Genomic DNA, 23,623 nt, shown 5'->3' with positions numbered 1-23,623 from the left:
CACCATAATTGCACATTTCCACTAGTGACTTACATCAGTGTTTTACCAAAAAGGCTCAGACTTGTTTCCAATTCCACAGCCCTGCTCCAAAAACATAACACTGAGCCTACATTAACATATTCACTGGCAAAACACTGATGCTGTAATGAAAATATCTAAGACACAGGTTAAGCCTTGTCATGGATGACTGAAAATAGCCATTGAAAGTACTTTAGTCCAGGACCAGGCTCAATCTGTCTGTGAAACCACCTCTATTATGGCCAAGGGATACTATATTCACAGTCCTGAATTGTGTAGCATTTTAACTGCATTACTGTCACAGTAACTATAAGTGCTGAATTAAATTAATTAGTAAATTTGCAAAAATATTTTATTCATCTTTATTATTAATTTACCACAGGAAATATCCTAAAATATTTTTCATCTTGTACACTATGAAAACTGCAAGCATTCAAATCTAATACAAAACAAACTTTAAAAATCAAAACAAATATGGAAATCAGTCAAGCGGAATTAACCACTTGAGATTACATTAAATAATGCCCGTCAATGGGTTTCTACATTTGTTTGCAGTGTCTGAACAAAAATTAGCATTCTTAAGTCAGTCATTGACAGTGTTTCAAAATAGAAAAGAAATAGCTAGACCAATAAAACAAAGCAGTTCAGGTTTTGGAGTCGCGGAGGACAACTTCAAATGAGCTAAGCATTTGCTTTGTCACGTTACAGTAGCATTTCAGAAACTCAGATTTAAACCAGGGATCCACATATTGTATATTACATCACAGTAAAAGCAGCCTGCTTCTCGGGTGGCTGTTATCCTTATGAATTACAATGTACAAAGGAACAGGTCCAGTTAGAGACTACATTAAATACTTTTGAATTTAAGAATCTCTTTATTAAAAGCCACAATTGACAAACTTAAATGCTGCTGGCATTACACTGGTCATCTTCGTACTCAAACATGGAGTTCATTGACATGAAGAAATTAAACAGAATGGCAAACCTTTGTAACAACACTTATGTTTGTTTTAGTATGTAAATGGAGCATTTTCATGAGGCATCTTTGGAGATGAACTTCAGTAGACCGATCAGAGAGAATTCATCAGCAACGTGTTAGCAAAGTTAAGGTTGAGCAAATGACAAATTAGTTTTGATTATGACCGTGTATAACAAGTTGGTTAATGTTCTCTAAACCGCATACAACATGGGTTAAAGTTGCAACGATCTGGAGCCAATCCTGTTTCAAATCAGGGGTTCCTTCATCTGCATCAAATAAACTTTAAAACAAAACCTAGGCATGTCTCACCTGACCAGTCTCTCCCTTTACATTGACAACTCCAACATTCACCTGGGTGCAACACAAAGACGGACCACTGTACAGCACAGGTCCAAGAGCGACAAAACATTGAGACGTACAGTACACCCTAATTTAATGCTTCAACAATAATTTACCTTTCATTTAAAACCTCCAACCCCATGTTTATTGGTTTGACTAGTTGTGAAACCCTTAAATTGGGGAGGGGGGAAATGGATTAATTATTTTAGGCTTCAGTTTAATACAAGATAATTGATGGGAGATTAAATGATTAGTTTGTTACAGTGGGTTTATCAGAGAACGAAAAGCTTTGCATTCAACCAGGCAGCTACTGCCCACCCTCTCTCCATTTTACATAGTACACCTCTATATTACAGGATTTACACACAGGCCCAAACAAAGTTCCTTTAAATACATTTGGGTTTGACAGAGTCATTGCCATTCCTCTGAATAGATTGTCAATGAAGACCATATGCTAGTGGACAAAAATAGGCATTGCATTTCTACTTACATTACACCCAACTGCAACTACAAAAAAATGAGACATTTAGCTCTTCAGTTCATCACTGATAAGAGAAATAACCTGAAATTACAATAAAGGTTGATTTGATAGCAACATTAATCATCTTAGCACCATGACCAAAGGATTTAATAGAAGTCGCCAGTCCAAAGTATTCCCATGAATACTTTGATTATAGCTTACCTTAAAGTAAATTAGTACTTAGTGATGAGAAGACAACGAATAGGTGGTCATGGCCCCCCAAAGCCAACTTAAAACAGTCACACTTTATAAGACTTAGCTGCAATATCCTCAAACACACAATGTAGATACAAATTGGCAAGATTTTTTGCCAAATATAATAACCTGAATCAGATAATGGTACACATTTCTCAAATTACATTTGTCATTGTATTGTTATTTCAAATTAAAATCACACCCTTGCTTTAAGATGCTATGGAGTGCAGCATTTGCTATGTATAAATGAAAGCGTGGCTGAGTGTCTACAATACTACTACATATAGCGCTAGGGTACAGCCGTCTGGACACTAGATTGTGCGTTCATTTTGTAAGAGGAGGTCCCTCAAGCTGTGCGTGGAGCCCTGGAATTAGCAAGGACAGAGGGGCAGCACCAAGCCAGACAGGGATATGGACAGGCAATGGTCTGATTAGCTAGCTAACATATATGGACACGCACATGGAAAGTAAAGGCAAGACTAGTACAACACAGCAGTATGTAGCATATTACTCTCACCTACAGAGACACATAGAAAAGGCTTGCTAGGATCTAATATAATTTCATGCAATAGCTCTCAAGTAGAAACAAATAGAGCATGTGGAGAAAGAGTCGGTAGAGAGTTAACGTGTGGAATGCAAATGAGTGATAAACGGTACACCAAATTCCATGGGTTAAAATTGATTTTGGGTCAAGAGAAATGCCAGAAAAGGAAAACCCTACAAGAAAAAAATATATGATTACACTACACTCTGTAGAAGGATTGACCTTGTCACTACAACCTGGTCCTGGGGCCACATAATCTAATGGTTCCATTGATGCGTTTAGTCTACTCTGAACAGTTACTAGGCCTGGGTAACCAGGTTAGGCGACTTGCTCTCTTATCAAATGACAAAAACGGATCAATTCAGGTCAGTCACAGCAAAAATCTGTAGCTCCTGAGGCCCACTAAAACTATGGTGGACTTAACTAAACAAATATTCACATTAATCTTTACCACCAGCAATAGTGAACTAACAAAGGTTACAAATCCTGGGCATGAGAGGGATACAGTCAGTGAATTAAAATGTGCAACTGGGTTAACCAGCTCTGTCAGTGTTGGAGGAAACAAGTGGAGGTCCAGGCACACAGCTTAACACAACAACTATGACAGGGAAAGGAATGTGAGCAGGATTCAAGCTACAGACCAGATATGAGGAGCTAGCAGTGTGTTTGTGAGGTAAGAATGAATTGAATACTGCCGCACTACAGTCAATGGCAAGAAGCGTGACAAATGTGATTACACAGAGTACTGCCAACAGGAGCAGTGCTGCCTAGAACGGGAACACTTAAATGCTATGCTGAAACAAAGACAAGGGTTCTTGTGTGTGTTATGTCAGAGCTTGTGTGTGCGTATACAGCTCTACCTGTCTGTGGGGAGAGCTTTGACAGTAATCCTGTATGTGTGCGCGAGCATTTCATCTGTACAGCGGCATGGGGTGTGTTTACGCTAGGCAGGCTGCTACCGCCCATTTCCCACCTCTGTGCAGCCCCTCCCCCTCAGAGAGAGGCGGACCTGGAGATACTGTGCTCCTCCGCCCCAGTTACTGAAGCTCCTTCATCCTGTTGAGGGCGCTGCCGGCGTGGAACCACTCGACCTGGTTCTCGTTGAAGGTGTGGTTCAGGGTGATGATGTCTTGGCTGCCGTCACCGTGCTTCACCACTCCCTTCAGGGGCTTGAGGAGAAAGACAGCATGCCTGTAAGGCATCCGTGTAAAATAGACATACTACCTAGTCCCATCCCCAATATATGGAGTGCAGTAATTTGGGTGGCTGAATGGTCAATAACACTCACCTTGCCGGGGGCAAAGGTTGCGAGGCCTGTGATGGAGATCTTGTCATCGGGGCGGATTTTGTCATAGTCAGTGGGGTCGGCAAAGGTCAAGGGCAGCATGCCCTGCTTCTTCAAGTTGGTCTCTGAGAAAAGGACAGAATGGCAATGAGGAGAAAAGAAAGAAAACAAGACAGAAAAAAAGAAAGTTAGGAACAAGAGGGCGCTTGGGGAATTGGCTCGTATCGAGCTCCATTGTGTAAACTGAGAGGCCTTCTACCACAGCGGGGCAGATCCATTACATGCCAAGTCAAGGTCATAGAGAACAATGTGCACATTCAAAGTGTGTGGGTGATCTTGTTTCTAACCACGTTTCCCCTTTTGTGCAATGGGTATCATGATAGCTACATGAGCTCCGTCTCAGCACAGATAGTCTCAGATTGTGCAGGTTCCCACCAAAAGCTTTTCCACTCATGCTACCCACCCACATGCCCCGCCACACCCCTATAATCTCTAAGCGTACCGTGGATCCTGGCAAAGCTCTTGACGAGGATGACCCTGCCTCCCAGGTGTCTGGGCTCCAGGGCTGCGTGCTCTCTGCTCGAGCCCTCCCCGTAGTTGTCATCCCCCACAACCACCCACGACAGACCGTTAGCCTGGAGGGAGCAGAGAGATAATATTTCTAAAAATCAGATTCTAATTTAAATATTGTCATTCTGGGACAGCCCAACAGTACACAGCCTCTATAGGTCCTCTCCTGACAGTTACGGTCTGTCACACCTTGTAGTGGCGAGCCACGTCAGGCACGCCCCCGTACTCTCCCGTCAGCCGGTTCTTGATCTTGTTGACCGCGTCGTTCTCGATGTTGATTGCTCCGATGAGCATGTTGTTGGAGATGTTGTCGAGGTGACCGCGAAACTTGAGCCAGGGGCCGGCGGCACTGATATGGTCTGTGGTGCACTTGCCTTTCACCTGCGGAACAGGAAGGAAGAAAAGAGACCGTAGGGTAAATGGCAATCCAAATGTGGCACCACATGCCTGAACAAACATCTGACAACTGTGGTTTCTAACTCTTTAATAGTTATAATGCCACCGTTGAAGGCCTCTCAATTCCAACCATGGTCCTTGGTGGAGGATAGAACTCAGGCAAACAATGAGAAGAGGCCTTCCTCATCATATAGCCATCTTAACATACACCTCTCCCCTTTCCTCACCTTGATCAGCACTTGCAGGTCCTCAAGGTCCTTGCCGTTCCACTTGTCAAAGGGCTTCAGTAGCTGCAGGCGGGTGCTGGTGGGGCTGACGTCCACCATAACAGAGCCGCTCTCGGCAGGGGGGTGTTGGTAGGTGTCCTGGCCGGGGTCAAAGTCACGGGCAGGTAGCTCATCGCCATTGGGTGGCTCCAACTTGAATTTCTCACCATTGGCAGCGGTGAGGTAGTCCGTCTCAGGATCAAACTTCAGGGTACCCGCGATGGCCAAGGCTGTGACAATCTGTATAGGAAGAGAGAGGGTTATTAGGGCAGTTACAGGGGGACATAGTGTGGATGTCATAATATAAGAAGTGTGTGTGTTGTAATTATTGGTACCTCAGGGGATGTGACGAACGCATGAGTGGCAGGGTTAGCATCATTCCTGGAAGTGAAGTTCCTGTTGTAGGAGGTGACGATAGTGTTCTTCTCCCCCATCTTCACATCCTTCCTGTCCCACTGGCCAATGCAGGGTCCACAAGCGTTAGCAAGGACCACTCCACCCACATCCCTCAGGATCTTAGACTGAAGGAGAAAAAAAAAGAATGTACCTACAAATCAAGTAAAAGGGCAACTAGTTTGGCAATGGACTTTTTTCCCCCAAAAAAGTTTTGAACTCACAAAGCCATCCCGCTCGATGGTGGCACGGATCTGCTCAGAGCCGGGGGTGACGGTGAACGCAGCCTTGCACTTCAGGCCTTTGTCTAGGGCCTGTTTGGCCAGGGAAGCAGCGCGGCCCATGTCCTCATAGCTGGAGTTGGTGCAGCTGCCAATCAGACCTATTGGGACCACCAGAAATCAGGTTAATAACAAAGACATGAGAAACGCAGATGATTTTAACAGTCATGTAAATATGCCTGCAAATATGATAATGAAATGTTACTGTACTTTCCTATTATAGGGCTTTCCTTGAATATTAACAGTGAGCAAAATGTAGACTTTAAGGGAGTGTTAAAGATACCGTGTGACTGCTGGTGCTGATACTGACCCACTTTGACCTCCAGGGGCCAGCCGTTCTTTTCAGCCACAGCACCAATCTCAGACACTGGGTGGGCCAGGTCAGGAGTGAAGGGCCCGTTGATATGAGGCTTCAGCTGCCAGAGACAGAAGACAGACAAACAGTTAGCATTGACAATGCATGTAATTTCTTGAGAAGATATTCTATAAATACAAGTAATGGATGTCAGCCTAAGAACAGGTGAGGTGAGGTGAGGTGGACTCACCTCACTCAGGTTGATCTCAATGACCTGGTCGTACTTGCAGCCTTTGTCAGGGACCAAGTCATCCTTATGCTCGTCAGCCAGGGCAGCGATGTCTGAAAGTAGACGGAAAAAGTCAAAAAGAGAAAACAAAAATGCTAAGGGACTATGTTGTATGTGTATCAGTGGCTGCGAGACTAAAATTGAACACATTGTGAAATAACGGGCTTTAAAAATATTCCAGAATGTCTTATTGTGAGTACTAACCTGCACGTCCAGTCTTATTCAGGTAAGTCTTCATGCGGTGGTTGTAGGGGAAAACAGAGGTGGTGGCCCCAATTTCAGCTCCCATGTTGCAGATAGTTGCCATACCTGCAACCAGGAGTGTGGAAAGTCACATCAAGTTTATGCAAACTAGCACCAAATCAAGACCAAACCACTGGACGAACTCAACTGAAACAGGCAGTGTTAAAACAAACAGCGTAGAGAGGTTTACTCACTAGTTCAGGTAAACCTTACTATCTTTAGGCCTCACCGGTGCAGGAAATGGAGTCGACGCCTGGGCCATGGTACTCCACGATGGCTCCAGTGCCCCCCTTCACTGTCAGGATCCCAGCCACCTTCAGGATAACATCCTTGGGAGAAGTCCAGCCCGATAGACTACCTGTCAGCTTCACGCCAATCACCTGATGGGTAGGAGGGAGTTATTACTACATTTGTGAAAGGTCATACATACAGTGAGGGAAAAAGTATTTGATCCCCTGCTGATGGTGTAGGTTTGCACACTGACAAAGAAATTATCAGTTTATAATCAAATACTTTTTTCCCCCTCACTGTACATACATACACACACACGTAGGAAGGAGATAGACATGAGTGGGTGAAGGGAATGTAGTGAGGTTATTCACTGTCATAGCAGCTCACATTGGGACACTTGAGCTCCCATGGGATACCAGCCATGACGTCCACAGCGTCAGCGCCACCCACTCCGATGCAGATGGAGCCCAGGCCGCCCCCATTAGGTGTGTGGGAGTCTGTACCAATCAGCAGGACTCCTGGGTAGGCATAGTTCTCTAGAATTATCTGTCAAGGGTAAGTGAAATCTGTTAGCCAATGCACAACAATCCTTTGACTTATTGATTTCAATAATGTCAAGATCTGATTGTATAATAGGTTTGATCTCATGAGTGAACAATGCATTCTGCTACTTGCTTCACAGCAGTATTCCTGAGCTCTAATCTAGTTGTTAAGCTAATTTCAGAAGTAGATATTGTTCAAATACAAATTAGTCTCATGGCAGCTCAATCTGACCAGTTATCCTTTATTATACCAGTATAGTTCCAGTACCTGGTGAATGATTCCAGAGCCTGGTTTCCAGAAGCCAACTCCATATTTGGCTCCAGCTGTTGCCAGAAAGTTGTAAACCTCCTGATTCACTTCCTGGATTAAAAAGGACCAGGGAGAAGAGGTTGGGGTGTCAGTTGAGGAGAATATATTTTCAGCTGGTAGTCCCCTTTATATAACCGTCACAGCACATATTTGGCTGCAGATCTTAATTCCCCTTTAATCCCTGTTCCTCAATTTGACCTCTGTGCAATTGGATGGAGTAAGTGTCACCCATGCCAAATATTCCTCAGGGCTTTGCTTTGTCTAAAAATATAATGTGATGCCGGTGTGCAGCAGTTAACCAACATTCCCTCTCATTTGGGTCATCTTGGCCCCAACGCAATACTTATGGTAGGCCGTCATTGTAAATTAGAATTTGTTCTTAACTGACTTGCCTAGTTAAATAAATAAAAATTGGTTACCCCTAGGAACTTGTGATACCATGGAGAAGATGATCCTCTGTAGAACACCCTAAATCTCAGCCAACAGAAATCTGCTGGACAGCCCAAAAACATCTAGACAGGCCCTCGAGTTTCCTCTGCTCCCTACTGACCTTGGCCCTCTTTAGATCCTCGACGCCTCCGATCTGCGCCTCAATCAGGTGGTCACAGTGGATGGTTGAAGGCACGGCCACCTTGGGCAGGCCGCTGCTGATGAACTGTAGCATGGCCATCTGGGCCGTGGCGTCTTGCATGGCCACGCGGTCCGGACGCAGACGCAGGTAAGTGCGGCCCCTGGCGATGTCCTGCCCCACAGGGTCATCCAGGTGACCGTACACAATCTTCTCCGACAAGGTGAGGGGGCGATTGAGCCTGATGTGAGAGGAGGGCGGGGATTGGAGGACAGTGTGGTTAGAATTCAACTTCTAAAATACATTTAAAAAAGGTTAACTCACTAGGTGGAATGCTTTGTAATCTAAAGTTAGCTCAGTGTGGCCAGTGTTGCTGAACATGAGAAGTCTACACACTAACATGCCAAAGGATTTAGTGAGCAGTTGTAATGGGCATGTCATAGTAGTAGTGGTTATTAACAGAGGAACACTGAGGAGTGCTGGTTGTGAGGTTGGAAAGGAAGCTACTGACCTCTTGCGCACAATGTCGATGTTCTCATGCAGTTTCTCATAGCTGATGCTGGTGCCAGGCTCAAAGCGACTCATGGCAACCTTGGGCTTGGCGTTGAAGGCTGAAGAAACATGGAGACGCCTTGCCCCTTCTCCAAGGACAAGCTAAAGGAAAGGTGGGGTACATTTTTAGTAATGATACATCAAACTTGTAAACATGTAAGAGAATACAGGGGTTTTAAAGTTCCTAATCATTGCAAACATAGTCTCCTCAAACTCAACTCTGGACCTCAAAGCCAGTTCCACTGCATTATCATTACTGTACCAGGTGGGTGCAATTAATTATCAGGTAGATCAGAAAACCAGCTGGTTCCAGGCCTTGTAGGGTAAGAGGTGAATACCCCCAACCAAGTCTATAGCCTAATGACCAGAAAGTTTAAACAGAGACATATAGGATTCATACTCTAAGAGAACAAGATAAAGTTTCACTTGTCTCAGTGTTAGCGTTATCAACAGAGCCCAAGACAGACAACATTATGGGTTTTCTTGCTGGTTGAAGAATCCAAAAGCCCAATAAAAAAATACCATAAAATGACTAATCTATGTGATCTCCATGTGACTCATGTTCCATCACCTCAGACACAATGGAGACTGACACCAAGATTAACCAAGTAAAAACTAGATCATTGCATTACACTAAGTAAATCTGTCAGCCAGCTACTTGTCACTCATTTTCCCAAAATACACAGCACCTAAAGTTTAAAATGAGTAGCCTAAGTGTTGGGTAAATTAGTGTTTAGCCCTGAAGGAGTCTCCTAATCCCTACACATTAGCACAGCCAATTTTGTGACAGCTCAAGTAGCCTAACCTAGCTATGATTTAACATTGCATCAACACAGCCAATCGTCCTCAATAAGATGTTAATCAGCCCGTCTAACATGAGTTACCTGGAGTGAAAAGACGTAAGCAAATGGAATATCACAACCAACTGAGAAAAATCAGTAATGTTAATTAGCCGAATCAAATATAAATCTAACTCATATTAGCAGGCCCTTGGTCAAATATGTTCACAGACGTAGCAGAACAGCATTGGACAGTGTCCATTCAGATAATTTCATTAGGTTTTTATAAGATCATATCATGTTCAGTTACATTTCTATATTTGGTGCCTCATTGTCCAAAACCGTGATTTGACTAAATCTGTTATCAGGCGTAGAAAACAGACAAGTGCGCACTTAACTTCAGTAACCTTGAATCACCTTGCACACAACTGGACATTTGGTGCATTTTGATGCTACCAATCTATTTTATTTCGACACCATATTGTATTGTAAACCAGCATTACAGATAAAGCGTTATTGTACACTTCCCAGACTAACTTGGAGCCGTTGCATGGAGCGCTAATCTAGACCGTGACCAAATGACAGCGGCTGAGATGGATTGTTTACAATTTTGATGATTTTTTTTTTTTAATCGTTGTGGCCAGCAATATCTCGTAATTCATTTTTAACTGAACATTTGTACTTGATGTATAGTGTTGAATATATTTACTAAAATAAAACGTTCTACTTACCCGAAGCCGAGTGACAGTCATACAATAGGACGCCATTTTGTTCACTGACAAAGATGTGTTGCTGTCAGGTGACAACCCTAATTTAAACGCGTCCATTATTTTTGTCATGACAGGTGTTAAAACCGCGTACAAGTGTATATCTCTGTGAATCCTTTCGTCAGACGCTAATAACGCAATGTCAAAATATAATATTTCCATACAATTGTCAAAGTGGTTCCAATAATGTAAGATATACATAATGATTGAGTTTGTTTTTGTTTAGTACTTATCTGTAAGGTTGTTGTCATCAGCTCCCTATAATGAACTCATGCGCTCTCTATAATAAACTATGCACATAGTTAGCATACAGTTGATGCACTTTTACAGTTTAAAAGGGGCTATGTTATTTTACCTTTATTTCACTAGGCAAGTCAATTAAGAATAAATTCTTATTTATAATGACGGCCTAGGAACAGTGCGTTAACTGCCTTGTTCAGGGGTAGAATGACAGATTTTTAGCTTGTCAGCTTGGGGATTGGAGCCACGAACCTTTCGGTTACTGGCCCAACGCTCTAACAACTAGGCTACCTGCCGACCCATGAGGCTACCTGCTATGAGTTTTACTAATGTAAATTAATTAATTATTTACATAGTAGCCCATATATACTCTGACAAAACCACTGAAGACAATGACTGTGATGTGGCACAGCAGTAATATAATGAAGGTCCTGAAGAAAGTATTTTGACAGAGAACTTGGAATCTATAAAATATATCATTACTTTCAAGAATACATTTTACTCAGTACATTTCTTCCAGTACCTGTCCTGGTCCAATGATGTGTCCACATATTTTCCTTTTTAATCCCTCTCCTTATGTGAAATGTGGCTACAGATTGTTGTTGCATATTCAAAAATATAGCATACAAAATAAAATAAAAATACATAAAAAATTATATCAACCGTTAGAAAACAATTCTTAATTCTTAATGTTTGAAAAGTAGGGTTCACTCTGGGGGAGAAAGTAGAAAAAAGTAGAAACCATGCCAATCTTACATGGTAACTTTACAGCCTTATGTAATTTCACCTGCAGAATGATTTCCCTCAGCGGGACGTTTAAGCAAATATTGTTTTAAAAAACTTGTCTTTCTGTACTCTATATGGTTGAAACGACATTACCCACAACTCCTGCAAAACGTCATATCACTTACTTGCTGACTGGACAACCTTACAGCCCAATAAAATGCGGGTCCTCCCCCTTCTCAGCCAATAGGGACTCTGTTGCTATCACCGCTTATATTTTTAGCAATGGCGCAGTACTTACTTGGAGTTACACATATCCGTTCGCCAACTAAACTAGGATTTCGCTTTCTGGTTTTGCAGAACCATTGATGTAATTGTGTGGCTCATAGGTGGGGAAAAATAAAGAAAATGCATTTTATTGTTTACCATCGTTGTTCATACCAATATGTTCAATCATATCTACCAGGATTTGCAATCCTCAATAACCCGTAGCCTATTTCATATGATTTACTTATTTTGAAACTATAGGCTAATTACTGAAAGTCGACTATTCTCTCCTAGGTGTGTATGAATTTATTTGATAGTATACATTACAATAGTATCAAGAAAGTAGTCCCTATTCAGACCAACGTCACAAAATAGGGGGTGTGTGCGAAATGGTCTTGTATAAATGCGCAAGGTTGTCAAACAGTAAAGTTTTCTCGGGCAGTTGCAGACAATCTGTCTATGGTGGAAATGGAGAACGTATGAAGAGAGTACATTTCAATACCCATTTAACACACCACATTATATCTGCCTCTAAACAACTACTTTGAAAAGCCACATCACCTTCAAATGCAATGTAAAATATGGGAATTAAAACCGCAGGAACTGAACACAAGCTGCATTAGTAAGTATACACAGCGTCCGCATATAAACATGTATGGCATTGACATACATTTTTATGTATCTGCCATAACCGTACATTTGGCTAGATAGTGCATCCTCATGATTTAATAAAAAATGCTTTAGGACTCTCAAAATATGCCCTGCCTTTTGAAAATCGGACTCTAATTGGTTCAAGTCATCCATTTTAGATTCTGTTATTATTTTTAATTTTTAGACAGAACCACTCAAACTCGTATCGAGATGTATTTATTATTCTCATATACAGCTAATAATTTCTTCCTGTTTTCGGGCAGGACCAATTTATTATTAAGCCGTTGTAGTTCTGCTCATCGGTCGACATAATGACATGAGACTGCAACATTCACCACTTTATTAGTCTCCTTATAATTTATTTACAGTGCCAATTTAAGATCTTCCAGTTTGTTAGAATAATAGTATCATATGTGTCCTTATTGGTGAAAGGTGGAATTGCCATCATGTAGAGAAGCAGGTATAGGACCTTTGGGATAGGCTTCGCCACGGCACTTCAAAGCCATATAGGCTACTGTCATTGCTCACCATCACTCTATTGCTTTACTGTATGTTGCCTATTGTTTTGCTTGAGTTAACGAAGTTTGCCTACAAATTGTAGACATTGTTTTCACACCCCTTATCATCAACATCCAGGGTTGCTACTTTTTCTCTTTAATCTATTATTTATTATTAGGCTACCTGCCCATAAATTATTTAGGGGAATGTGTTCTGTTACTATATACAAGTATAGTATTCACTTGCATAAGCTTGCTACATTGTTACAATGAGTGGACAGATGTGTGCTTTATGGTGGTGATGATGCACTGTAAACATGTCAACAATCAGATTAGGTCATGTAACCTACTGTTGGATTGTGTTGTCTATTTAGTAGTAGGACACAACTATGACAAACGAACATGTTTATGGTTGAATAATGTTGCATTAACTAATACAGTATATGCATTATAGGTTAATTGTCAACATTAACAACTAGGATCCATTTTGATGCATGACCGGTTTTACTGTGTACTGTACATAAAGTCCCAGCTGCATAAGAACAGGTTTGTAGGGAAGAAATTGAATGATATTGGATATGAGTATGGTGGTTAATGCTTTTCGAAGATGTACTGTAAACTTGATTATCATTGGTTTAAATGTAGTCAAAGGTGAAAGTTTGTCTGCTATATTCCAAACATCTCCTATTGAACTGTTTCACACCTCTCCAAATTAGTTACTAAATAGATTGAACACAAGTAAAAATGACAAGGGAAGTCAGGTTGTGTATTGTGTCTTGTTCTTGCCCATCTTCTAGCCACCGATGCAATGTTCTGCCTGCAAACAGAGTAGCTATATCTCATATCAATAATGATATTTTTTTTGCTCAACCTAATCTGATTCACAATATAACATTCATTGTCCTTGATGCATACATTATAACCATGTTCTCATAGATCAAGTATACCGTTGTTAAATTTAGCTTGCTGGGTAATCCTGGCTGCTGGGCAATGTTTATGGTGCGTAGGTGGACTGTGTTGCACGTGTTGTGATGACGTTAATAGTGCTGCATGGTGGGAAATGGTGTCCTTTATGCACTGTAGCCTGTACCATGCCATTTATAGTATGCAAAACATGCCTACATGTGAACTGTACACCCACAGCCTACTCTTGATTTGGAACTTTCTCTAATTGTGTAATCCTGAGTAGTGAAGCAGATTATCATGGCTTTCTGCCTCAATCACTGCATCTGTTACACCCCCTCCACGTTGGCTGGCTAACCCATTCACTCGCTCATTATCCCTTCTGTTGAGCCTATTTGGTCTGCCTTTTACTTTCCTAGACCTAACACCATGTTTTTATTTTTCCACCAGTTGGACTCATCTCGTTACCTGGCAAGTCTTGTTACCTGTCAACTGAAAACAACTGTTTGGACTAGTTTTTGGCCTCCTGGTCACCAAGTCTGTCGATGTTGATCACCCAGGAAGAGGTTTAAAGATTCTGCTGGATTTCAACTTACCTGCAGTACATGTAGTGGAGAAGAAAACATCAGACTTCTACAAGCCAGAGAGAACTGTTCCAGTATTGTCTCATTTTGGGCTTGATTTGAATACCTGGCTATCCAGACCAAGTACAGTCATGCACCTAGAGGTAAAGGTAGCTCTGAATTTCATTGTGTCCTACCTGTACAACAAACTGCCCCGACGTCGTGCTGACCTCTTCGGGGAGGAGTTGGAGCAGATACTGTTGTCGCACTATGAAGGCCACTGGTACCCTGAAGCTCCTCTGCGGGGCTCTGCCTTCCGCTGCTTGCACCTAGGGGCCCCCAGTGACCCAGTGGTGGAGCTAGCTGCCAGGAGAAGTGGACTGGACACAGAGGAAGTGCGTGCCAATGTCCCCCCTGAGCTGAGTGTGTGGATTGACCCCTATGAAGTGTCCTACCAAATCGGGGAGAAGGGAGCCATTAAGGTCCTGTACTTGGAGGATCCATCCGGCTTAGGTGGAGAAGGCGAAATGGTGGAAGTAGTAAGTGGAGTGAGTAAAGGGGACATGGAGGTAGAGGAGGCCAAGAGCTTAGGGTTCAACCCTGAGGCCCAGGTGTTTGTTCCAATTGGAGCCCAGATATCTCCAGTTCTGCTTCCTTCCCTCTCCAGCACACCCGCACCCCTCTCGGCCTCATCCTGCCCAGTGATTTTCAGCTATCCCAGCTCCAGCACACCCACGAACCCAACTGCCCACTCCTCTAACACATCCACACCTTCCCCTCCAAGTGCGGGACTCCCTTACCCCCCCTCTCAGCAGCCAACGGCTGCCCTGCCCAGCACCCGTCCACCGCTGCAGCCCATCACCTTCACCACGGCCAGTTTCGCCGCAACAAAATTTGGTTCCACCAAGATGAAGAAGTGTGGCGGTTCCGGATCGGCTGGCGGCTCGGGTGTAGGTGTGCCCCCGCCACAGAGGATGCTCGCCCGTTCCCCCACCAACATCTCTCCCCCAGGGCTGCTGAAACACAAGCCCCTCTCAGTCTCCCTGCACTCCCTGGGGGCTCAGATCCCCAGCCAGCTCTCCCCTAATGCCAAAGAGTTTGTTTACCCGGCATCCCCAGGGACCCTATACTTTGACAACGATGCTCCGCTCATACTTTCACACTCAAGCCCCTTCCAGCTCCCTCACCCTGCCCACTCCCACCCCTCATTTGACCCATTCTCCAGCCCCCCACCTGGTCCAGCTGTTGGTGCCATTGGTGGTAGCGGTGGGATTTCTTACATGGAGAAGCCCTCATTTGTGGAAGGTATAGGGGGCTATAACCTGCAATATCCCAGCCAGGCCTTCCAGCCGGTGGTGCTGGCCAACTAAGCCTTTCTTATGAGTATTTCTGTTGCAGCAGTAGGGCAGTAATGCTCAAGTATTTTTGGGGAAAATTGTTCTTACTGATACTACATTGTATAATTTTTTTATTACTACTACAACATCTACTATATGTTTCAATATGATTATTTCCATATCATTTAATATTCCGTTTTTTTGTTGTGGATTTTGATTTCAGTTTCTCTAACCAGAGGAGTAACCAGCCCTCTTATTGCACAGATGTTTTCATTGAATGTTCAGCAGAGTAAAATGCCCTTCAGCTTTGGTCTATTGACAGCAGTATGATAGTTATATTTTGCACTCCACTGTCACGCTGTGAAAAAGGACCAATGTCCTGTAAGATGGCTTTGGAAAGCTTAGCGCTTTGCAATTTGCTCTGCCTTAGTTATCAAAAATGCACAGAGGGGTTTGTGTGGGTTTGGTGAGGTCTTATTCATGCTAACAAGTGTTTAATGTGCTCTTCTGTGGCTTATGGTCATTGTGAATATAGTGGGCCTGTTACTAGAGCCTTGAAACATATCACACACCATGTCTGAATCAGTTTGGTGCAAGGGATCAGTATTGGCCATTCATCAGCTCTGAAATGTGTTCATGGACATGCTAAGAAAGGGAGCCTGTGTGTAGTGTCTTGGCAATAGGGGGGGGGGGGTTAATGTGCAGGGTATGAGGAAATGGATCTGTCATGACAGGAAGAATTACTGCCAGGGAGGTCAGCGAACCTTGGTGAAAGTGAGGCAAGATGATCTTTGTCTTCGGATATGACTACTAATCTCCCACACACGCACAGGCACAGAATCTGTCAGCAGTGTGTGAAGGTGAACGGGCGTTGTTGGAGGGGAATAGGATGCTGCTAAGCAATGGGGATTGTGATGAATGGCTTAGCGGGACTTTGACTATGAAGGAGAGGCCTTACTCTGCAGGGAAAAGAGGACTGGGAGGGAGTTAGGAGAGGGGAAATGGATGGCAAGGCAGGGGCATCGATGACGTTTTAACACCTTTTGGCATCTTGGGTGCAATGGCTTTAGACTGACACTTCAAAACCCGGAGCACATTTCTGTAGAACTTTAGTGGCGTTGCAGCCGAAGGCCCACGCTAGGTCCCCTGCTCTTTAATCCCTTAATTATCTCTGTTCCAGTTGCTGCTCCAGTGGGAGACCAGCATCGTATAATGAGATGTTTTCCTTGTCAATTTCCAGGACTATGAATGTTAACTAAACCTGTGTTTTTGTCACTTTATGATGCCATGTCAGATCATTCTCATATTGATGGTGGTGATACCCTGACTCCATATAGGTAATCGAGGGGGCAGTAATTGTCCCCGGGGTTCAGGCAGCCTCCTAACCTCACCTTTCCTTTTGAGCCATCCAGCACTTCATATTATTGGGCTATAGATGTCATGTGACCCCCCCCCCCCTTACCATGATGTTACAGCTGCATCTGCTAAGAAATGTTATTTCTGTTCCATGAGATTTGGATAGCAGGGGGAGTGTCCCTAGCCATCATCTGAATGTTTTCTAGATTGTGCCCATAAACATATGTGTATAAGCTAACATAAATACTCTTAACTTGTGCTCACACTGGTAATTGCTGTGATAGTCGGTCATATGCGTGTTATTCGAACTGTTTATTTTTCTTTGCGTCCAGGGGTTGGGTTGGGAGGGTTGGGTCTGATCTCTTTATAAATGTAATGGTTGTGAGGGAAGGGGTCATTTTTACATTTGTAATTTATTTTAAATTATCTATTTTTCCTATGTTTTTTCAAAAGTAATGAAGTACTTTTGTAAAGTTGAGAGAGAAGTTATAACAGTAAGGAATATGTATATATTTCTTCAGGTTTCCTTTGTTTAGTTATGTGCTGAGGTTATTACAAAGATAACTAAATATATATGCAAGTTGGGAATAAATAAAGATGTATAAAATAAAGTATTGAATGTGGATTGTACCTTGTACAGAATTTGTCCAATAAAAGACAGGTAAATGTAATTTGTTAAATTGGGTTTTTGAAGAGCTTCAGAGAGGAATGTTTACAATGGGTGGATAGAGAGTCCGACATCATTCTGTCTGTTTCTAAGGGCAGTCTGATAACTTGTGTAAGATTTCTGTTCCTTCATAGTTTATAAACTTAAACCAAAAATCTCCACATTTAAACCAAATCCCCTTAGTAGTGCTCGTATCTTACTAATTGTGTCCCTTATTCATTCATATTCCATCTACATATTGTCCAGTGCCATAAATATTTGCTTTATACCACTAACCTTATTTGTGTGACTGAACAGTCCTACTGTGACTGAATTGGCTGCCAATTTCATTCTCGCACAAAGACTGAGGGAAAGCAACAAAAAAAACGTTCCTGCAGTCTAATCCTTGAGTATTCACCTTGCATCCATGTGGTAACATTCCCCTGCTCCCGCTACTATAGCCATAACTAAGACTGTCTTTACTCACACTGACCCTGGTCCAGTGCAATGTGTAACTAACGCCATATTCTAGACCACAATTGTGGGAGGGTCTTAGCCCTTTTCAACCACAAATATTCCAATACATTTCATCAAGCGTTTCAAGCAGGTTTAGGAGGAGGATAGTCATTGAATGTGCTGTGATTATGATCAGTGACGGGTCAATCCTGGTGGTGAACAGCCTAGTGGTGGAGCTATTTTTTTTTGGTCATTCATGTTGATTCAGTGAGATTTTTGGTTTCCAAAATCCCTACAAGCATCCCAAAGTGCTGCCTTCCCCCATTGCTTAAATAATGGTCAGATTACTCTTGGTAATCGGATGTGTGCTGTATTTTCTTCCCTGTGCCTGCAAAGCGGGTCTGGAGGTTTGAGTGGTGGCTTGGAGGCCATGTTGCGGTCACTGACCGCCTGCCAATGGGAAGGCCAGAGGACTGTGACGTTTGAGGGATGGGAGCTGCTCTACTTGAAGTTCTGATGATTATAGGAAGACAATAGATATTGTTTCACATTGGCTTTTTGGTCACAGGATGGACAGTGTTTTGTTGTGGTATAGTGGTTGGCTGTTGGTATATGTGGTATATGCGTTTTAAAAATGAGTAACAGATTACACTATCCTCCATGTAATTAAGTTTTTTAAATCCACACTAAAAGCAGGCTGTTCTATCACAAGGATTGAATCAAAGTGAAAAACAGAGTTTTGTATTGTCTTTTGCTTATCTATCTACGTGTTTTATTTAGCACTTTGGACTATTTTGTTGTAATAAAGAAGTATTTTCTATTTAAAATTTAAGATTAACTGGATATAATTGAAAAAGTAAGAAATATTCATATTGTACTTTCTTTTTTGCCTGTATTTTGTTATCATTTTCCTATTTTGTATCTGATCTGTACACCCTGTAGATGTATGAACCTTTCACTACTGAAATGCAATGACCTGTTTTCTGTGTTCCCCCATGGGAATGGGGACTTACTACTGCACTTTCTTATTGTATCAGATTCTTTTTTAAGTTTGTAATAAAACAATTGCAAAAATAAGCATGGAAAATAATACAATACTCTTGTCATTTTTGTCTGTTAATCAAATGTGACACATCCTGGCAAAATAATTATTACAAAATAATTTAGAATAGTGTTTGATGGCCTACTTGTGATCAGGAATTCTAGTATTTATGTTCCCTGCAGTATAAAAAGCCCTCACAAGGTTGTAGAAAATAAATATGTATTTCATAGCATTGCAATACATTCTAATATTGATGTAAACAAATTGAAGTCTGATTAATAATTCAACCCAGATATGAAAATCTCAAATAGCTCATCTCACAAACTCTTCTACTTACACAGCAGACAAATATTACCTAATTTCATCACCCAGGAAATATGTCCGGTGCATTATTTTGACTGTGTTAGTATATCTGTCAGATGTTTGCATGACTCCCTGTTGTGAATCCACTGGGCTCTGCTCTCCTATGGCGTGTCGATGTTTGGCATTAACATGCTTGGTCAGCTACTCCTTGGCTCCCTTTATCTCCTCACCACATCTCATTCCCGTCCTCCATCACCCTCTCATCTTCTCTTTATCTCCGCTCTGTTCTCTCACCAAATCCCTATTTTTCCCCTTAACCTTTCCGCTCTCTATCCCATCGCATTTCCCCACTCGTCCCTCACCGCCCCTCTCCTCTATCCCCCCTTGTCTTTGAGGCTGTGTTTATGCAACACTGCTCCCCTGTGTGTGGATGTGATCATTACGCAACATCTCATACTCCATTGGAATACTAATGAAGATGAGGTAGGGGGATAGGCAGAGCAGAAACAGAGGACCTCAAATCTCTGTTTTTGTGTGTCAATGTGTGGGTGTCTATGTGCGTGTGTGATAGACAGACAGCGCATGTGTTTGTGTGCATGAGGCAAGAAGAGTGATCTGCTCCCTTTGTCTCCCAGCATCACAATGTGCATCCTGTCAGTGTTGGTCAAAAACACTGCTTTTTGTCGATTGTTCAGGCAAGGTCAAGGCAAGGGCTCACCTTTCATTGAATTCCACTTCATTAATATGCATGATACATATCCCATACATGGGTACATACAGATTAAAAAACACAACAGGAAATGCATCTTCATTTAAAAGAGAAGGAAAAAAATGCAGTTTGAAATGTAATCAAAGTAATGTTTATCCTATCAGGAGTGTTATAGCTGTTAAAGCCAGTTGTAATTTTTTTGACTGTTTTCTACATGCAAAGAGGCTATTCTTTTAGGATGACCTTGGCTGTTTGTGTTGTGAAGGGCTGTTTCAGCCTGGAGTCGGTTTTCTATGCCGATCTGGTAGGAAGTAACTGTAATTGTATTCATGAACCATGTAAAAAGGAATAATTCAGTCCCCACCACCTCATTGAGAAGACTTCATTATCCTGAAACAAGTGTAACATAAGGAACCAAAAACAAACATCTGACATCACAAAAAGCTAACTTCCAGTTAATTTCAAAATAAATATTTAGTATTTTACAAGATGTTTCAAACGAAAATAAAATAAATCATTTGTAACCTTGTGACTGCCCAAGATCAAACGCTACAACAGTAAAGGTGGAGCTAAAAACAGGAAGTACACTACATGACCAAAAGTATGTGGACAATGGCTCGTCAATCATCTCATTCCTATATCATGGGCATTAATCTGGAGTTGGTGCTATAACAGCCTTCACTGCTATAACCCTTTGCTGCTATAACAGCCTTCACTCTTCTGGGAAGGCTTTCCACTAGATGTTGTAACATTGCTGCGGGGACTTGCTTCCATTCAGCCACAAGAGCATTAGTGAGGTCGTCACTGATGTTGGGTGATTAGGCCTGGCTTGCAGTCTGCGTCCCCATTCATCTCAAAGGTGTTCGATGGAGTTGAGGTCAGGGTTCTTTGCAGGCCAGTCAAGTTCTTCCACACCGATCTCGACAAACCATTTCTGTATGGACTTTGCTTTGTGCGCAGGGACATTGTCATGCTGAAACAGGAAAGGGCCTTCCCCAAACTGTTGCCAAAAAGTTGGAAGCACAGAATTGTCTAGAATGTCATTGTATGCTGTAGCATTAAGATTTCCCTTCACTGGAACTAAGGGGCCTAGCCTGAACCATGAAAAACAGCCCCAGAACATTATTCCTCCACCAAACTTTACAATTGGCACTATGCATTGGGGCAGGTAGCGTTCTCCTTGCATCCAACAAATCCAGATTTGTCTGTCGGACTGCCAGATGGTGAAGCATGATTCATCACTCCAGAGAACACATTTCCCCTGCTTCAAAGTCCAATTGCTGGGCACTTTACACCACTCCAGCTGACGCATGGGGATCTTGGGCTTGTGTGTGGCTGCTCGGCCATGGAAACCTACTTAATGGAGCTTCTGACGAACAGTTATTGTGCTGACGTTGCTTCCAGAGGCAGTTTCGAACTCTGTAGTGAGTGTTGCAACCAAGGACAGACGATTTGTACACTCAACAGCAATCTGCGGTCCCGTTCTGTGAGCTTGTGCGGCCTACCACTTCGCGGCTGAGCCGTTGTTGCTTCTAGATGTTTCCACTTCACAATAACAGCAGTTACAGTTGACCAGGGCAGCTCGAGCAGAGAGGAATTTGACGAACTGACTTGTTGGAAAGGCGGCATCCTATTAAGGTGCCACATTGAAAGTCACTGAGCTCTTCAATAGGGCCATTCTACTGTCAATGTTTGTCTATGGAGATTGCATGGCTGCATGCTCGATTTTATACACCTGTCAGCAACGGGTGTGGCTGAAATAGCCTGAATCCACTAATTTTAAGGGCTGTCCACATACTTATGCATATACAGTGCATTTGGAAAGTGTTCAAACCCCTTCCCTTTTCCACATTTTGTTACGTTACAGCCTTATTCTAAAACTGATTAAAAAAGAAATCCTCATCAGTCTACACACGATACCCCATAATGACAAAGCGAAAAGGTATTTAAAATTAAAAACTGAAATATCACATTTACTAAGTGTTCTGACCCTTTGCTATGAGTCTCGAAATTGAGCTTAGATGCATCCTGTTTCCATTGATCATCCTTGACATTTTTCAACATCTTGATTGGAGTCCACCTGTGGTAAATTCAATTGATTGAAAATTTTGTGGTCATACCACATCATTAAAAACATAGGTGCTGGGCTAATAAAGAATACTAGTATAGAACAAGAAGGCCCGCACACTGTTAAAGCTCCCAATTCACCACTTTACTGACAACGTTTACATCCAAAACGGGTCTTCGTCAGGTCGAACAAACAAAAGTGCTCATATCCCGAAATATACACATTTCACCTCACATGACCATTGCAGACATGATGCACGTTGGGTGCAAAAACAATTAGTCTATCTCTAATAATTTAATAACAAGGAGATGGGTACATGTACTAGTTCCAGAAAATAATATATATTTACAAAATTACCAAGTAGGTGACCTGGAAGGCAAGACAAATCAAAGTGACATATTCATTTAAAACATGGTCTGATATTAAACTCTTGGTTCAGACCTCTATGAGATATGGTACACAAACAGTGAATCCAATACAATTCTCTTCTCAATAATAGATTATCAGTATCAATTCAATTGAATTGCACATGATTTTGAAAGGCACGCGCGCATCTATATAAGGTCCCACAGTTGAAAGTGCATGTAATGAGTTCGAAGGAATTGTCCGTAGAGCTACGAGACAGGATTGTGTCGAGGCACAGATCTTTGGAAGGGTACCAACATTTTTTTGCAGAATTGAAGGTCCCCAAGAACACAGTGGCCTCCATAATTCTTAAATTGAAGAAATTTGGAACCACCAAGACTCTGGCCGCCCAGCCAAACTGAACAATCGGGGAAGAAGGGCCTTGATCAGGGAGGTGACCAAGTACCCGATGAGAACTCTGACAGAGCTCCAGAGTTCCTCTGTGGAGATGGGAGAACCATCTCTGCAGCACTCCACCAATCAGGCCTTTATGATAGAGTGGCCAGATGGAAGCCACTCCTCACTAAAAGGCACATGACAGCCCACTTGGAGTTTGCCAAAAGGCACGAAAGGACTATCAGACCATGAGAAACCTGATTCTCTGGTCTGATGAAACCAAGATTGAACTATTTGGCCTGAATGCCAAGCGTCACGCCTGGAGGAAACCTGGCACCATCCCTACGGTGAAGCATGGTGGTGGCAGCGTCATGGTGTGGGGATGTTTTTCAGCATCAGTGACTGAGAGACTAGTCAGGATCAAGGGAAAAATAAACAGAGCAAAGTACAGAGAGATCCTTGAGGAAAACCTGCTCCAGAGCGCTCAGGACCTCAGACTGGGGCGAAGGTTCACCTTCCAACAGGACAACGACCCTAAGCACACATCCAAAATGTTCAAAGACCCCAGTCACCCAAGTCATAAACTGTTTTCTCTGCTACTGCACGGCAAGCGGTACCAGAGCGCCAAGTCTAGGACCAACAAGCTCCTTAACAGCTTCTAACCCCAAGCCATAAGACTGCTAAACAATTAATCAAATGGCCACCGGACATTGACACCCCCCATCCCTCCACTGGTTTTTTACACTGCTGCTACACTGT

At 42.6% G+C, this 23,623-nt stretch overlaps 2 protein-coding genes across 2 annotated transcripts; one reads left to right on the top strand and one right to left on the bottom strand.

The window, feature by feature from the left end:
- Positions 1-366: 366 nt before the first annotated feature.
- LOC135554206 (aconitate hydratase, mitochondrial-like) lies at positions 367-10,416 on the bottom strand. The gene is made up of 16 exons (XM_064986351.1): positions 10,327-10,416; positions 8,776-8,918; positions 8,247-8,505; positions 7,655-7,747; positions 7,232-7,390; positions 6,843-6,993; positions 6,575-6,679; positions 6,332-6,423; positions 6,097-6,202; positions 5,730-5,887; positions 5,448-5,633; positions 5,074-5,352; positions 4,640-4,831; positions 4,383-4,515; positions 3,884-4,005; positions 367-3,764 (listed from the first exon to the last, which is right to left on the bottom strand). Exons 1-16 carry the CDS (start codon positions 10,360-10,362, stop codon positions 3,633-3,635), a joined length of 2,346 nt encoding a protein of 781 aa, XP_064842423.1. The 5' UTR covers positions 10,363-10,416; the 3' UTR covers positions 367-3,632.
- A 1,603-nt stretch (positions 10,417-12,019) lies between these two features.
- LOC135554205 (protein Tob2-like) lies at positions 12,020-17,229 on the top strand. The gene is made up of 2 exons (XM_064986349.1): positions 12,020-12,214; positions 14,094-17,229. Exon 2 carries the CDS (start codon positions 14,359-14,361, stop codon positions 15,574-15,576), a length of 1,218 nt encoding a protein of 405 aa, XP_064842421.1. The 5' UTR covers positions 12,020-12,214; positions 14,094-14,358; the 3' UTR covers positions 15,577-17,229.
- Positions 17,230-23,623: the final 6,394 nt, after the last annotated feature.

This window comes from Oncorhynchus masou, chromosome 14 (genome assembly GCF_036934945.1).
Source record: "Oncorhynchus masou masou isolate Uvic2021 chromosome 14, UVic_Omas_1.1, whole genome shotgun sequence".
In the NCBI taxonomy this organism is placed as follows: domain Eukaryota; kingdom Metazoa; phylum Chordata; class Actinopteri; order Salmoniformes; family Salmonidae; genus Oncorhynchus; species Oncorhynchus masou.
Note: the sequence above shows the minus strand (reverse complement) of the source record. Positions and strands in the feature narration are given on the sequence as shown.